Here is a 15,324-nt window from a genome sequence, read left to right as displayed (position 1 = left end):
CGCAACGGGTATCGTTGGGACAGGCAAGGCGAGGGCATTCGACTGCGAACACAGATGCAGCAATCCACATCAAATGTTACTGTAAGTATGGTATCGAGATTACTTCGCTTTGCCCTCTACGCCTCCGTCAAAGAGCCTTTGCATCATGTGTTGACAAAACCATATCCTCCTTGACCGAGCTTTGCTTGTCATCGATGCAGCTGCTCGACTCGACATCTTTGTCGCTTGTTGAAGTTTGAAATCCAGCAGCAACATCACCGCCGTGCGCCTCGCGAGTGTCTTGAGCTCTTTCTGCGATGATGCGCCTGAATTCATGGTTCTTGCGGAACGCTGTACCTTTGATGCCGAAAAGAACATCCATGTCTTCCAGCGTGACGCCCTTGGTCTCAGGCATGAGGAACAGCGTGAAGAAGAACGAGCAGAGAGTGCAGGCTGCGAAAAAGATAAACGTATAACCCTTGATCTCGAGCACCATGTAGGGCAACGAGTAGACGATGGCGAATTGAGCCAGCCATTGCATGCATGTTGTCATGGTCATGCACAACATGCGGATGCGGCTTGGGAATACCTCTGCGCAGAACATGAATGGGATGCCGTTCCAAGAGAGGGCATACCAGAACGTGTACCAGTAGACCGCAGCGAGTGCAAGATACGCGCCTGCGTCCTTGGGCGGAGTTTTCGTGAAGCTGTGCGAGACATTGGTGTAGATACCGAGGTAGAGCATGCCACTGGCTGCTCCGATCGAGCCGAACAGCAGAGCCTTTCGTCGTCCGATTGTGTCGACAAAGAACGACATGAAAATCAACGTAACGATTGCCTTCTCTAGACCGTACACACCGGTCGCCAGAAGGGATACAGAGGTGCCACTGAAACCGACTCGCCTGATCAATGTCGCCGAATAGTAGTTTAGGGCGTTGATACCACTGGCGTTTTGAAGAAGCATCACGGCAAAGCCGAGCAAGAGTCTCGACCTATTGTTGGACCCAAACGCCTCCTTGAGTTTCGAGACGAACGAGCTGTCGTGGCCTGCTTCGTGTTCCGCTCTGATCTGGTCCTGGATCTGTTGCAGCTCGAACTGGATGTAGGGGTGCTCCTGTGGAAGATTGCGAAGGTAGCAGAGGTTACGGATACCCTCTTCGACGCGGCCCTTGTTGATGAGCCATCGAGGCGCCTCTGGCTGGAAGAACATGAACACCGCCAGCAGCGTACCTGGCAAGATTTGAAATCCAACGGGCACTCTCCACTGGCTCATGCTGTGCGGATCCATGTGCTTGTTGACGCCGTAGTTGATCCAGAAGCCAATCACCTGGAAGCCCTGGTAGACACACTCGAGCAAGCCGACCATTTTTCCTCGAACAGCAGGGGGCGAGTTGAGAGCGACGTAGGCGGGTCCAAGCAGGTAGGCGTTGCCAATAGCAAGTCCTGTCAACGCACGACCGATGTAGATCAAAGACAATTGACCAGTGCTGACCGTCTGTAGAATCGAGCCTAGCACAAAGAGGAACGACGCTAGGAAGAAACAGTATCGCATCCCTACGCGCTCCACCAGCGGATAGGTAGACAGCGTACCAAAGAAGCAGCCAGCCTGGAAAGTCGAAACAATGTGACTCGACAAAGCCGCCAGCTTGAGAGCTCCTGCCGAGTCAACAAGTCCAAAAGTTTGCTTGAACGAAGGCAGGGACAGGGTCCCTCCCAAGAATGCACCATCGTAGCCAAACATGCCGGCGCTCATGGACGCTGAAAGCATCATGAGCCATATTCGCTTGTTATAGACTTCAGGAGGTGCAGGATACGGAGAGGTATCCTCGTGCTTGAGAAAGTTTCGCATCCTTGACAAGGAAGAGGTGGTGCAGCTTTACGCTTGAAGGGGCAGAACGGCCTGGGTGTGGAGAGAGGGCGTTGATCGAGAACTTGGCGAGACAGAGGAAGGTCTGACCCGGAGCGAATACCATCAGACACTGTCTTTATATACGAAGACAGGTGTGAGTGGTGTTCCTTGAACCGCGTGGTCACCTGTGCCGCCTCATGCTGCAAGGGCGGTATGGCGGTATGGGGATTTACAAAAGAGCGGTCGAGTACGATTCGTGCCACGAGCGCGTATCCGAAACCAGAACCTTGGCGGCATATGAACACTAGCGTGAGGGGACATTGCGGGGTCGACTCCCAGAAGGATCTAGGAAACATATGTGGGGTACAGCGTGGAGAAAGTATCGAGACGCAAGGCCGACACTTCCGAGGCTGAGCGTGCTCGGCACGGTTCCAACCGAAAACCGAAATTATTCGGTTGGAACCGAAGCTCTGAGTGTCACTTGCGCACCAACATATGACCACTCCTCCCTCACCTCTTTTCTGCGCATTCAAGGCGGCCTTGCGACTATGTGTGTGTTTCGGCCAATGCGACCGCGTATCGTCGTATGCGGAAAAGTGCCTGGCAGAAGATCTACAGCCCAGAGAGCGACCTGGTACCGCAGGTGTACAGAATGAGCAACGTTTGTCCTGCACCGCAATCCCCGCTCAATTGCCCGAAATCCGCCTTTGCTCCTCCCCCACGCGGATATCTTCGAGACCATATAAGCACGCCCCTCGTTGAAACTCAGATCGCTTCCCTCTTCTCTTGAAAGCATTAATTATCCTACATCAAGATGGTGACACTGCACACAGACACGACCGTCAACGCGCTGGTGGAGACCAAGCCGCTCAAGAAAGGTATTTACGTACCTGTTCTCACCTTCTTCAAGGGCCAGCATGGTGCTGAACTCGACGTGGAAACTTTCGAAAAGCACGTAGCGTACGTCGCATCTAGCGGTGTTGCAGGCATCGTTGTGCTCGGCTCTACTGGCGAAGCTGTGTCTCTCACGGATGAAGAAAGAGCGACACTTGTTGCCTCCGCGCGCAAAGCAATGGACGCCAGCGGACACGGCGACATGCCGCTCATCGCCGGTGCTGGTGGCCATTCGATCGTCACAGCTAGCGCCAGTCTCGCTGCTATGGCTCAAGCAGGCGCATCTCACGCTTTGGTCTTGCCCTCGTCGTACTACCCCAACCAACTCGGCGTCACGGCAGCACTTGAATTCTACAACGCCATCGCAGATTCGACGCCACTACCCATCCTCATCTACTCCTACCCCGGCGTCTGCTCCGGTATCAACCTCAGTTCCGACATCACTCGCAGCTTGTCCGCACACCCTCGCATTCGCGGTGTCAAGCATACGGACCACGATATCGGAAAGATGGCGCGCAACTGCGCGCTTCCAGCTGCGGCTGGCGACGGCCAAGGCTTCTTTGTGCTTGGAGGTGCAAGTGACTATCTGATCGGAGCTTTGGCGGTGGGAGCTCACGGCACCATTACGGGCATGGGAAACATTGCACCTCGTGCTGTCGTCGAGGCCCAAAAGCTTTTCGATCAGGGTCACCACAAGGAAGCGGTTGCACTTCAGCACATCATCTCTGTGGCAGAATGGGAGCTCGGAAAAGGTGGAGTACCTGTGCACAAAGCCTTGGTACAGGCTTTCCACGGGTACGGTGGTTTGCCTCGTGCGCCTTTGCAGCCCACAGCCAAAGCAACGATAGTGGAAGCCACGCAGGGCTTTGAGCAGCTTATGGATGTCGAAAGGCAGCTCCTAGCACGTTCGTCGTAGTGGACGTCGAACAGCATGGTAACTCCTGTCTCTTTTCAATCGCACCGATTTGCTCGGGTTCTGTAGGGATTGTGAATGACAGCATGTCGCCCCGATCGATGGAATAAGTCGCTTGCGATGCAAGCCTTCTATGTATCCCATGTAGCAAAGTCCGAGTCAGTCCCAAGGACATGAGTGGGAAGCATTTCGATGTCTTCACCAAATAGAAGCCGCAGCGGATCGTCTACGTTGAACCAGGTCTGTGCGATTTGGTCCATGTTTTCCGCTTCCGGCCATGCCGCATCCAGCAGCTCCTGTAGACTGCTGCTTCCAGGACTGAATTGAGTATCACTCGTGTGATGTGCTGCCTCGTTCCTTGGCTGCGATGTGGCACCGTGGCCTATTTGAAGAGTGGCAGCACTGGGAGCAGTGCGACACTGCGAGGAGCCATCTTGGGACCCTTCACGACGTGCTCTTCGCCGTTTGAAGGATCTCGGTCCTCCATTGCCATGTCCTTGAGCTTCACCGTCACCAGTGGACGTGATGAGTCTCGTCTTCTTGGCAATGCTAGCAACTTTCACCGAAAGATAGCGCGCCAAAGAAGCACCTTGCGCTGCCAGGCGCTCCAAAGACAAAAGGGTGTCGGAGACAAGCTCCGACGCTTGCTTTCTCAAAGCACTGTCCTGAGGTGAATTGGCTGCTACCAGACCGGTATGAGCAACACAAGCCTGAGCTAGGGCCATGACCAAGTAGTCGGGCACGTAAGCAAACGTACTTTGCGTGTCATTTGCATGCAGCTTGACGATCGCTTCAGAGGAACACAGGATGTCCTGCTGGTAGATGGACCGGTAGCGCGATGCTTCTGCGTCTCTCGACTGGCTGCTGCGTCTGTCGTTGCTGGTGCTTGCAGAGTCAGACACGAGACTACCAGCCGCAATGTCGTTGAGTCGGAGAGCGAAACTCGGAAGGCAGAGGCGAACATGCCAACGATACAGCGCTGCGCATTGCCTTTCTGTGGTAGAGCGCAGTGCCTCATTCCATTGAGCATCGCACGTCTGCAGCTGCTGATTCAAATCACGGTAGCGGTGCCAGATGGACTCGGTATCGGTCCAGAATTGCTCGTGTGCGACGCGCACTCGGCTGTTACGATCTCGAAGTCGCGAGGCAGCATCCGCGACCCATTCTAGCAGCCGCCTGGAAATCTGCGCAAGCTCACCTTGCGCAGCTACGAACGCGTCTGGGCCAATGTCAATCCCGCAAACCAAGTGACGGTGCTTGAGCCGTTGAATGATGTCGGCGCACAAATCCAAGTTCTCCTTTGGCGAAAAGGGTCTTCCAAAGCCAAGAGAAGGGAAGCAGTCGGACGAGCACAGTAGCAGCCATGTGCGTCGTATTGCAAGCGTCTGGCTGTCATTCTCATGCAGGGAAGAGACAGTCTTATCGATCCCCAGCCGCTTAGCCAGACGAAACGCATGGCCGGACAAAATCCAGCTATCTGAGCCGCTACCCAGAGGACGCAAGCCCCATGCATGCAGGAAGAGGACTGCGTGGACATCGCTGAGGTTGAAGCGCGAACTTGTCAACGTTTGACCCAGCAGAGTCTCTGCCAGTTGCGTGAGGCGCTCTTGCAGCTGACTGTCTATGCATGTCGGCAAATTCGGACAGCGGGACAGGGCGCCAAAACGAGCACTGATGGCAAGCATTGTGGTGAGAAGGAAAGGCTGCTGGGCTTGCATGTGCGCTATATCCTTCTGTTCCTCGGTGTTGAGGAATGGTAGAAAAGGGTGGCAATGTTGCAAAAACCAGCTGACAAGCCACGAGGCAGCCTCGCTGGATAGGTAGCCCTTTGAAATCGGATCGTTGGAGATGGCAGCTGAGGTAGGAGGTGGTGCAAGAACGTCTGGTCGCATGACGGCATGGACTGAAGAGCCATTCTTGCCATTAAGGCCAAGTTGCAAGTCACTCGTGTCCTCATTGTGAGTACCTGTGGCACGATAGCTGGAAGATTTTCTGTGATAGTGTGGGGGTGTTTGATCGTCGTCACTGTGATTGTTGGAGCTGGACTGGGAGCTTCCACTTTGTGAGAAAGTGTTGAAACCGTTGTCGCCCTTGTCCATGATATCCGTGAACGGAGCCTCAACGCTCCCGCTGATCACGGCAGAGACTGGCAGATCATTGCCTCGACTATTTCCAGTTGAGTGTGCAGCACCGAGGCCTGCCTGCAGCTCGAGGGCTGTTAATCTGCGCAGTATATCGCCCACCGTGTCTTGCAGCAGCTGTATGGAATGCGGCCTTGACCTCTTTTCTGATGCCGCACAACCCTGGTGGGTGGCACTCTGAGAACGTGGTGACTGGTGCGTGCTAAGCGAAGTGTCTTGCCCAGGGAATGCATTCCTGCTGCGGTCGAGAGGGTCAAAGCAGCAGACGTTGGCACGAATGCAGCGAGCGCAGGGTATGAGACCATCGCAACGTAGCTTGTGTGATCTACACCGGGTGCAAGCTACCTGAGCGCGACATGGTTTCTTGCCTTTGAGGGGAGAATCGGCAGCCTGTACTGCCGAGGACGGCTGCATGCTTGTCAAGCCCCTAACCCAAGCTAATTGGGACCAGGGAAGTCATGTCGATGGTTGTCTGCGAGATAGGAACGCGAAACAGTCGGCTGCTTTGTCTGTCCACTCGAACCCCGCATTTTGCTCTTAAGCCATGAAAGCGCCGTGTGTGACAAGCAGCGACCTAATATTAAATATTTAATTTCATACAGTAGTGTCGGTTGGGATCAACGCTCAGTGGCTCCACTGTTCTTTCAGACTGTCTCTCTGCAAATTCGAGACTTTCATTTCAACTTTCAGATGGACCTTCTTCGTCAACCTGGATGCCCGCCCGCAAAGCGAGGGAAGGGCCAAGCAAGGCATTCGGGATTCCAGAAATTCTGCCATCTTGGACGTTGGTCGAGAGCACCGAGATTTGACAGGCGATCTGCACCTGCCACCGTCTGGCGTTCTACTTTGGGCATCTTTTTTCATACAGTACAGTACTTGGTTTCAAACACGCCTTGGCCCAGATATGCTCTGGTGTTGGCCATAGTGGCTCCTCTTCGCACGGAGGGTCTAACTCTGTAGGTCGCGCATCACGCGCCTTCTCTGTTCCGCATGACCTGGCAGCATACTGATGAATGACTTCCGAACACGGATTAAAGGAACACAACGAATTACTGTAATCTGGTCGAGATCAGTCCGTCTGTACCCGCCCACCCAACCAACACTCGACGCATCACGACTGGGCAAGGAAGGCAAGGGCGTGGATCTACTAAGTGTCCTTGACGTTAACGTTGCGCTTGTTGCAAATAGCGTCCATGAAAGCAAGCCTTACTTTGGCGCAGCAGGAGGTCGCATTCTATGTGTTTTCCACTGCGCCTCCGGTTTGCTTTCTCGCTTGGATACTAGTGACAATAGCCAAGAGATACAGTACAAGTATAAAGCTAATGAGTCTGTCAGGTGCGCAGAACGTTTGTCCCTCTTCATGATCGGCTCGATTGGGCTCTTCTCAGCACCGTCTTTCCTCGCCGCAACTATTTTCTCCGCTCCCCCTGTCTTCCTTTCAAATTTCAATCATTCCACTGCCAGCAAGGGAACAACATCGATGCGGCAACGCCATTTCGGTCTCAACGGGACGTTTGTTGTGCTGTGGCTTACGCTCGCATTCCAGCTCGGCAAGCAGGTCGCCATAGGATCTGTTTTGCCTTCTACGGATGGATTCTTGACGAAGCGTCTCGGTGGTGTGCCCATCTGGAAGAGCCCAGTTTGTTTCTCTCCTGCCCATTCTTCGCCTTACGAATCTGCAGTTACAACCGTCCAAACTGGAACGGACTGTACGAAGTATGGCGATCCTCCTGCCAAAGTCCTTTCGGACTTCGAGTCGCCCGACGGACTGCTGGACGTGATCGACGTTTGTCACGGCGAAATCGTGACAATGGCCGACAACTTGGGCTACAAGCGACGATTTTGCTTCTTTGCCAACCCTAAGTCGACTGAAGAAAAACCTCTGCCTTTGCTTGTCTGGCTGCACCCTTCGCTTCTCACTGCGACTCTTTCATTCCCTATGTCAGGTATTGACGCTGTTCGCGACACGCAGTCGCTCAACAACGAGGACCCTAGTCGTCTGGGGTTCTCATATATTGTTCCTGCCGGTAGGAACATTGTGCACCACTACCTAGAACCTAACCACCAGGGTCTTGGCTGGGATAACTGGTACCGCAACCTTGACCGATCTTCGCCCTCTTTGAATGCCGACGTTGACCTCATTGACAAGGCGATCACCTATGCAAAGGATCATATCTCCGTCGACCAGCGACGTGTCTTCATGTCTGGGTGGTCGAACGGTGGTTCTTTGTCAGAGTTGTATGCCGCCAACACGGACGGAATAGCGGCTGCGGCGGTCTACTCCGCTCCGGATCCATATCGGGACTCGCAGGACCCATGCGCACAGGTTCCGCATCCCAAGTACGCGACCCCCGTGCGTGACGTACACAACTCTTGCGATATTGTGGGAACCTGCACCACTGGTCTGTATTACTTCAACGACCTCAAGAAGCGATATGCATCTCTGCCGCAGAGCATTGTGGTCATTGATGATGTGACCGCAGCGATCAAGGGCAAGGATGGCAGCGCATCGTGCGACCCCGATTGTCAGGGTCCCTGCGAGACTCCTGAGGGATTACTCGCTCACACGCGCTATCCCATCTCGCGAAATGATGATACAATTTTTGCCTTCTTGCGCAGTAACCCTCTTCCTGCTTCCGGTACGTGGGGTCCTCCTCAATAGATAAAGGATGCCTGGAAGAACATTGTGTTCAAGACGCTTAAGATATGGACACGGAGCCGAGCTGTTTTGTCTGTTCGAGCTTGCTCTGTGTGCAATTTGTGTCAAACAATTTTGAGAATCGTGGCCCGGGTTCGGCTAGGGAGACGTGTTCGGAAGATGCAGCGCAGGCATACGGTAGGGTTGGGGTTAGGGTTGAAAAAGGGCGATGGGGTTGCAATCCTATGGCTCGAGATGTCGATCAAAGGTCAATCTACACTTATGCCTTTAACCCAGAAGGGGGTAAGCACAATAGCGGAAGCGGATGAGGCTGTGTAGACGACAGGGGTGGCCAGGTCGATGGGCGAGGCGTGCTCTGCGATGTCAAGGCGGAGGTGCTCAAGAAGCAGTGCCCAGTGTCTGGCTCCTCGCTTGTACCTGCGTCCTCTCCTGCAAACAACTGTTCTGTGAGAAGGCTAGCGTTGATGCGTGTAGCTTTGTGTGCGGGGAGGAGGAGGAGGAGGAGGAGGAGGAGGAAGTTGGCCGATGCGACCGCCTACTCGGAGAGGTGGTTGATAGATCTGGCGTGCATACTGTGATTCTATGAGTCGCTTGTTTCTCGAAGGCGAAGGATAGACTGGAAGATACAATTGTCAGGTCCTCGCTGACCGGCGTGCGCATGAGGTGGCGGAGCTGCTGCTGAATTGTCATTGAGAGGAGGATGTACTGCTCCTGGTAGGTGATACCTTGAAGACGCTGGAGCTGTTCTCGGACTGCGTCCACCTTGGCCTGGAGGATAGTACGGCGTGCGCTCTCTGAGCGGATGCAGGTACCAAGGAGTTGCACTCTTGTTTCGCGCGGTTCCTCGCATCTCTATTGCTTGTACTTGCTGGTGAGAGACGTAGCCCGCAGCCATTCCGGTGTGCTTGCTGTTGTTCGTCTCAGCGCTCTCAGAGAATTCGATGGCAGGGGGCGGAGTAAGGGTCAGTTCGTTCGGCTGCCATCTCGGCAAAGCGCAGAGTTCGGGGACGAGCAAATCGGCATTGCAGATGACTTGTTGAGACCTCTGGCCAACCGTGATCCTTGAGGTTTTGCTGGATCTTGTCGAGCGTAGCGGCTGCATTACCTGCTACAAAGTCGCAGATGTGGTTGGTATGCTCCTCGCTCACGTGGGACCCGCAGAAAGCTCCGCCGCTGTTCCCCTGGGCTGCAATGGTTCCAGTCTTTCGAAACTTGTTGATGAAGGCGCTCACCGTGGTGTACGGGTACCTCAAGCTCTTGGCAACCTCGGCCCTGGTCATATCCTCTGAAAACAACATCTTGACGAACTTCTCTCGCTGCTGTGAGTCGTTATCCGAAGAAGGGATCTATGCTGCTCTTTACTCTTATTTACATATACAATACAAATGTGTGCACGATCAGCACAAAAGCTTGGAAATTGTCCCAGCAGGTCAGATCGGGTCGCCTGTGTAACTTCAAGTTCAAATATAATTGATACCTGTGTCTGGCCCAAACAAGGGCCACAGATCTAATGCACTCTCGCCCTTGCATGTCGTGTCGTTTGCTCTGGGAAGTTGACCATTGACAAAGTACGCCCTGACAACTTCGAAGGTGCAGTTTGATGGTTGGGCAAAAGACGTGTGTCCAATACCTATGTGTCGAAAAACATGAGGAGCTATGGGGCCGAAACGAGACTGTAACGTGTATGCATTTCGGAGAGGCTGACAAAAGAATGATGACGAGATTAGATGATGGGTCCTGACAAGTTTGAATCATGATGAGAGGTGGCACTTACAGTCGTGGGGTCCAGTCTACCTCCAATGAATAGAATCGGTGCGTGTAAGCTGGAGCTGCCAACAGCTTGAACGGGTGGTTGGTGGGATGTTGGGTAGCGACGTGTGCCAATGAAATTGAAGTAAATCTGGCTTGAGTCGGTAAAGTGAGGGGCAATGGGCAGACCGAGATGTTCAATGCTATTGAGTACGTCAATTGGTCGTACTTTGTCACCAGTAGGGCCATCACCAAGAAAGGTTAGCGTTGGACCGAAGATAGGCGCCGAGACGAGGGTCAAATTGAGAGACGCTGTGAAAGCATGAGCATATAGCGCGTCCGCTTCTCTCTTGATAACCAAGTTTAACGCTGTTCCTAATGAGCTCAGCGCACCACTGATGCATGGCAATGCCAAAGCACCATAAATCAGTCCTTCGATGTCTGACAAGCGAATGTACAGACTGCTGATACTTTCCGAGGCTTCGAAGCTTTCAGGAGAGGCGCGCAAGGGATGCTCATACAATGCCAGCAAGGCATCATCTACCCGACTAGCCAACGTGCTAGCACTATCGTCTTGGCCTGCCAAAGCACAGGCGGAAGGACCAACACGTATACACTCTTCATAGAAGTATAGCAGCAGCGCTTCGGCATCGCCAAATGATTCTCCTGTAAATCAGGTACGAGATGATTAGGGAATGAGGTCAGACATAAGGAAGATGTAAGAAGACAGGCCGGAAAGATCGAGCTTCAGGAGTACGCACCTCCTATTCGTTCGTCGATACGATGGTTCAGTGCATAATTGACATCCACCACACCATCCAACACAAATCTACCAACCTGCTCAGGGAACAAGGTGAGGTAGACTATAAGCGACAACGCAAGGGAAGAATCTGTAAGCTAGAATCCCCGCCCGCATTTACAATCTGAGCATGTATACTTACAGGCACCAAATACGGTACCATATGAAAGACCTTGATAGTGCATAGGCTCCACAGCATCGATGACGCGGCGCATGAACTCCATATCCATGGCGTTGTAATAACTGCCCATGTATTGACCCAGCTTGAGCGCTTCCGGCGAAGAAAGAGCAACGCAATCAAGTCTCTGTTCATCGTCCTTGGCTTGCAGTTGGGCTTTGACAGCTTTCCTCTGGACCTTCGAGAGTCGTCTAACCGGTGGCACCTGAACTGTAGTGCGGTTTTGCTGAAGAGCGGCTTGCTGCGCGTTCGGATAACACGTGATTGGACCCGGCCCACTGCTTCCGATCCCGCGTGGGTCCCAACCAATAAGTTGGTAGTGCGCGCCGCCGCCAGACAGGTGCGTGAGCAAATCTACGTTACTGCTGAGGTACTTGCTGCCCAAGCCACCAGGTCCGCCAGGGTTGAGAAAGAGGCTTAAAGCAGAAATATAAGGTGGTGTAAGTATGTATCGGGACTGACAAAATGTTTACAGCTTGTCATGGCATACAGCAGCACTCACGTCTTCTTTACGTTCTTGTGAGGGCGGAAGCGAAGTAAGGTCAGGTTAGCCGTGCCGGCCACACGGTCAGCATAGTCAAATGGAATGACGAGGCTGGCACATTGGAAGCGGGGGTCCTCCTGCTGCTTAGTTGTCAAGAGACTGGCACACAAGTTTGATTCACCAGCAGTTTTCCACCTGAGGGCGGGTGGTCTTCCCGATGGTAAGCTTGACACATACGCATCCATCACCTCGCTGGCTCTTCTGCTATCCAAAGCAAGGGCCACTCTGCAAAGAAGATTTAGCAGAATCGCTGCTTTGAAGAGGCAACGAAGTTTCTGTTTTACCATCATAGCAGACGACACTCTATGACAAGGTATGGTTGAGGGGAGATCTTTAGTCATATCCAGCAACAAAAGGGGTAAAGTTCGTCAAGATAAGGACGGTGATAGTGATGGTGCAAGCAACAAAAAGGGATTCGACCCAGCATTCAAAGATTAAGTACTAATCCAGTCGCCCAAAGTATTGATGCGGTGGGCTTTTTTTTTTTTTTTTGCAAAATGGCATGCCACGATGCTTGCCTAGAATTTCGCCACAGACCAGATGTTAACCCCTTTGCATAGTCGAAACGAGAAACGGATCCCATCGCAGTTGATTTGAGCGGGTAATGTGGGAGATCGGAACCGTGCGGCATACACGGCAAGCGGGAGAACATGCTCTAATCCTTCATCTCGCCTACTGACTTATCCGAGCGGTCTCAGCAAGATATGGTGTTTTGTTTATACCGAGATTCCCCGCCCGTTGTTGGGGCAGAGAAAAATGGCGAGGACAGGAACGAAGGTCTTGATAATGCACTGATGTCTCAGATAAAGAGCCGGTCTCCGGGGCGTCAACCTCGTTATATTTATCGTCTCTTTGTTCAACGAGTAGGGCGAGACAAAGACATGGAACCTTGCAACTCCTCTGCGATCTACAGTCTGTCTGGTCTGTCCTTCAATTCAGCTTTGTTTCACCCAGGGGTTTCTGTCGCTTCATCTTGGTGCCCGTTACCCGGGCTAGAGTGTGGTGCAAAGAGCCATCCATGGTCCTTCAGTTCGAGCAAATAAGAACCAACAGAAAACACCATCGCTCTTTCCATTCGCATCCAATCCTCACTGCTTAACCCCCGTAAGAAACCCTTCTCCAGCAAAGCTCAATAATCAACTTCACATGATCATCGTTCCATCACCTTTCGGCAAGCGATACGCCCAGAACAATGCGATCCTTTCATAAGCTATTCGCAGATCCAGAGGTCAGTGTAGGATTGCCCACCAAAGTCGTTACTGGTCTTTCTTCAACAGAGCGGGACGTTCAACGCGCGGCCATTTCTAAACTTCGATCTTTCGTGAATGGCTTATTCTTTTACCGTTTCGACAATTACTTCTACGTCTCCATCTTGACGGTTGCGGGCATCCTCATCCTCTTGATCATCGTCGGTCTGCCAGTGGCTCTTCATCGCCTATACCACGGAAGGCTTGCACCTTGCCGCTTCGTGCATCATTCTCGGGTATTCTATATTGTGCCAAATGCCATCAATTGTTTTATTCTCTTGGAAAGCGCTTACGGAGTTGCTTTGATCGTGGCGTACCTCTCCACTTGGAAGGCTTTCCACGATCATATGTCCTTCTGGGTCAAGCTCTTCCCCGCTCTTCGAGTGCTGATCTGGCTACCACTTTATATGGGTGCATTTCTAACAGGCTGGGGGAGCCTGTTTACTGCACCTGACGTCATGGACAAGCTTTCATCCTCGCAACACAAAAGGAGTGCTGGGCGCCACCTGCCATTGTCCATGATCGTGAATCTCAGTTGCTGGGGCACACCGTTTGTCTTAACTTTCTCGCTCCTAGTCCCTGTGTTGCTGGCATGCATTCGACTAGGAAACGCGTTCGACAGACACGTCGACTGGGATCGACAGTTGCAGGCAGTGCTTGATACGACTCCGGCTGACGCTCTTGTCAGACTCGAAATGGTCGATAAATTACGAAGCGAGGCTACCAGTATCTTTAGAGAGTGGACAACATCGGCTTACTACGTCGGCATCACCAACATCCTCTGGTCATTCTGGGCGTTGCTGTTTTTGCTCTTCTACATTCCTGCCGGTGGCTTGCTAGTGCATCTCCTGTTCGGTCAAGTCCGGAGGCAACGGAAGATGCTGCTAAACAGCCAACGCAACCTCGAACCTTATCCTGCGCAAGAGACGAGGCAAATGCCCGTCACTTTATTGTCTATTGGTGCAGCTCGACAGGGACAAAATGCCCAAGAAAATTCACGGACATGCACGCCTCTCAAAAACACCTATGAAGATCGCAGCGTCTCCCTTGGCAACGAAGAAACAGATCACATAGCTGTTCTCTGTACGAACAGCCAAGAGATGGCAGGCGCCGACCCATCGCTGAGCCCAGAGGGCAACACAATTTCTTCAACGAACGAGAACAATGAAATGCGGGCAACAATACGTCCAGATGAAGCGACCAGCCTAATTCGCGAAGATCACAAGTCAAGCACGGCTGTCGGCGCTGAAGGCAGACCAGATCTTGCCGCACCGAAGATATGTTCATCATCTCGCAAGCTGCTGCGCATGGATAGGCCCGTCAGGAGCGAAAAAGATGAGGTATTGCCGCACAAGTCCATCACGGCCAAGCTCGCTTCCAAGTCGAGTGGTCCTTTGGCACGGTATACTTACCTTCGTCGGTGCCTGGTCAACCTGCTCATTCTCTACGTGGGTATCATCTGGGCTACCTGCTGTTTCACAGTTACCATACTCTATCTAGCCAACACCGAATACAGGCACGCCATGCAAGGACCGGATGAGCTGGCTCGGTCTCTCTCTGTCGCTGGCACTGCTGCAGCTTGGACTACAGCCGTGTTTGGAGTCCTTACGACGGGCTCTATTGTGTTCCGCAATTTCGACAATTTCGAAGCTGAAGCTGTTCAGCATGGCGGTGAGGATGGCGGCATCCTACGCTGCTTCCATATGAGAAGATCCGAATCGCCAGTGACAGGCTCAGAATGTCTGGATCCTGCCCCAGACCCTCGAGCGGCGTCTGCAGTAGACACGACCCGCAATATGCCTGCAGTACCGGAGAGTGTCGACTTGGAGGCCTCCATGTTGTCGAGGCTTCCATCACGACCGCGCCTGGCGAAGAGCAATTCGGTAAGGTTCTCCATAGCAACACAGCCCCACGCGGCTGGTGGACTTGTCATGCGGCCCGTCGACCAGGTAGCCTCGAATTTCAGGGGGTCTGAAGCACAGGCATGACAACTACCACAACACTCAAGATGCTGGCAGTAGTGTCGAACCCTATCCCCTAGGGTTAGGGTTTTGATGGCATGACCCAGATATGTTTGACGCGTCAAATACAAAAAGAGGGTTAGGGTTAGGGGTTAGGGTTAGGGTTAGGGTTAGGGTTAGGGTTAGGGTTAGGGTTAGGGTTAGGGTTAGGGTTAGGGTTAGGGAAAAAAAGGGTTAGGGTTAGGGTTAGGGTTAGGGTTAGGGTTAGGGTTAGGGTTAGGGTTAGGGTTAGGGTTAGGGTTAGGGTTAGGGTTAGGGTTAGGGTTAGGGTTAGGGTTAGGGTTAGGGTTAGGGTTAGGGTTAGGGTTAGGGTTAGGGTTAGGGTTAGGGTTAGGGTTAGGTTAGGGTTAG

At 52.9% G+C, this 15,324-nt stretch overlaps 5 protein-coding genes across 5 annotated transcripts; 2 read left to right on the top strand and 3 right to left on the bottom strand.

The window, feature by feature from the left end:
- Window positions 1-127: 127 nt before the first annotated feature.
- On the bottom strand, window positions 128-1,750 carry EX895_005465 (uncharacterized protein; the record flags this gene model as incomplete). The annotated part of the gene is made up of 1 exon (XM_029886057.1): window positions 128-1,750. The coding sequence occupies one exon, from the start codon at window positions 1,748-1,750 to the stop codon at window positions 128-130; it is 1,623 nt and encodes a 540-aa protein (XP_029737288.1).
- An 892-nt stretch (window positions 1,751-2,642) lies between these two features.
- On the top strand, window positions 2,643-3,638 carry EX895_005464 (uncharacterized protein; the record flags this gene model as incomplete). Its single annotated transcript, XM_029886056.1, has 1 exon — window positions 2,643-3,638. One exon carries the CDS (start codon window positions 2,643-2,645, stop codon window positions 3,636-3,638), a length of 996 nt encoding a protein of 331 aa, XP_029737287.1.
- Window positions 3,639-3,766: 128 nt separating this feature from the next.
- On the bottom strand, window positions 3,767-5,734 carry EX895_005463 (uncharacterized protein; the record flags this gene model as incomplete). Its single annotated transcript, XM_029886055.1, has 1 exon — window positions 3,767-5,734. The coding sequence occupies one exon, from the start codon at window positions 5,732-5,734 to the stop codon at window positions 3,767-3,769; it is 1,968 nt and encodes a 655-aa protein (XP_029737286.1).
- Window positions 5,735-7,256: 1,522 nt separating this feature from the next.
- Window positions 7,257-8,438, top strand: EX895_005462 (uncharacterized protein; the record flags this gene model as incomplete). Its single annotated transcript, XM_029886054.1, has 1 exon — window positions 7,257-8,438. One exon carries the CDS (start codon window positions 7,257-7,259, stop codon window positions 8,436-8,438), a length of 1,182 nt encoding a protein of 393 aa, XP_029737285.1.
- A 1,651-nt stretch (window positions 8,439-10,089) lies between these two features.
- On the bottom strand, window positions 10,090-11,234 carry EX895_005461 (uncharacterized protein; the record flags this gene model as incomplete). Its single annotated transcript, XM_029886053.1, has 5 exons — window positions 10,090-10,135; window positions 10,210-10,335; window positions 10,802-10,850; window positions 10,946-11,047; window positions 11,126-11,234. 5 exons carry the CDS (start codon window positions 11,232-11,234, stop codon window positions 10,090-10,092), a joined length of 432 nt encoding a protein of 143 aa, XP_029737284.1.
- Between the last annotated feature and the right edge of the window lie 4,090 nt (window positions 11,235-15,324).

The sequence above is a fragment of the Sporisorium graminicola genome, chromosome SGRAM_7, assembly GCF_005498985.1.
Source record: "Sporisorium graminicola strain CBS 10092 chromosome SGRAM_7, whole genome shotgun sequence".
Classification (NCBI taxonomy): domain Eukaryota; kingdom Fungi; phylum Basidiomycota; class Ustilaginomycetes; order Ustilaginales; family Ustilaginaceae; genus Sporisorium; species Sporisorium graminicola.
The sequence above is the reverse complement of the archived record's forward strand: the minus strand, read 5'-3'. Positions and strand labels throughout refer to the sequence as shown.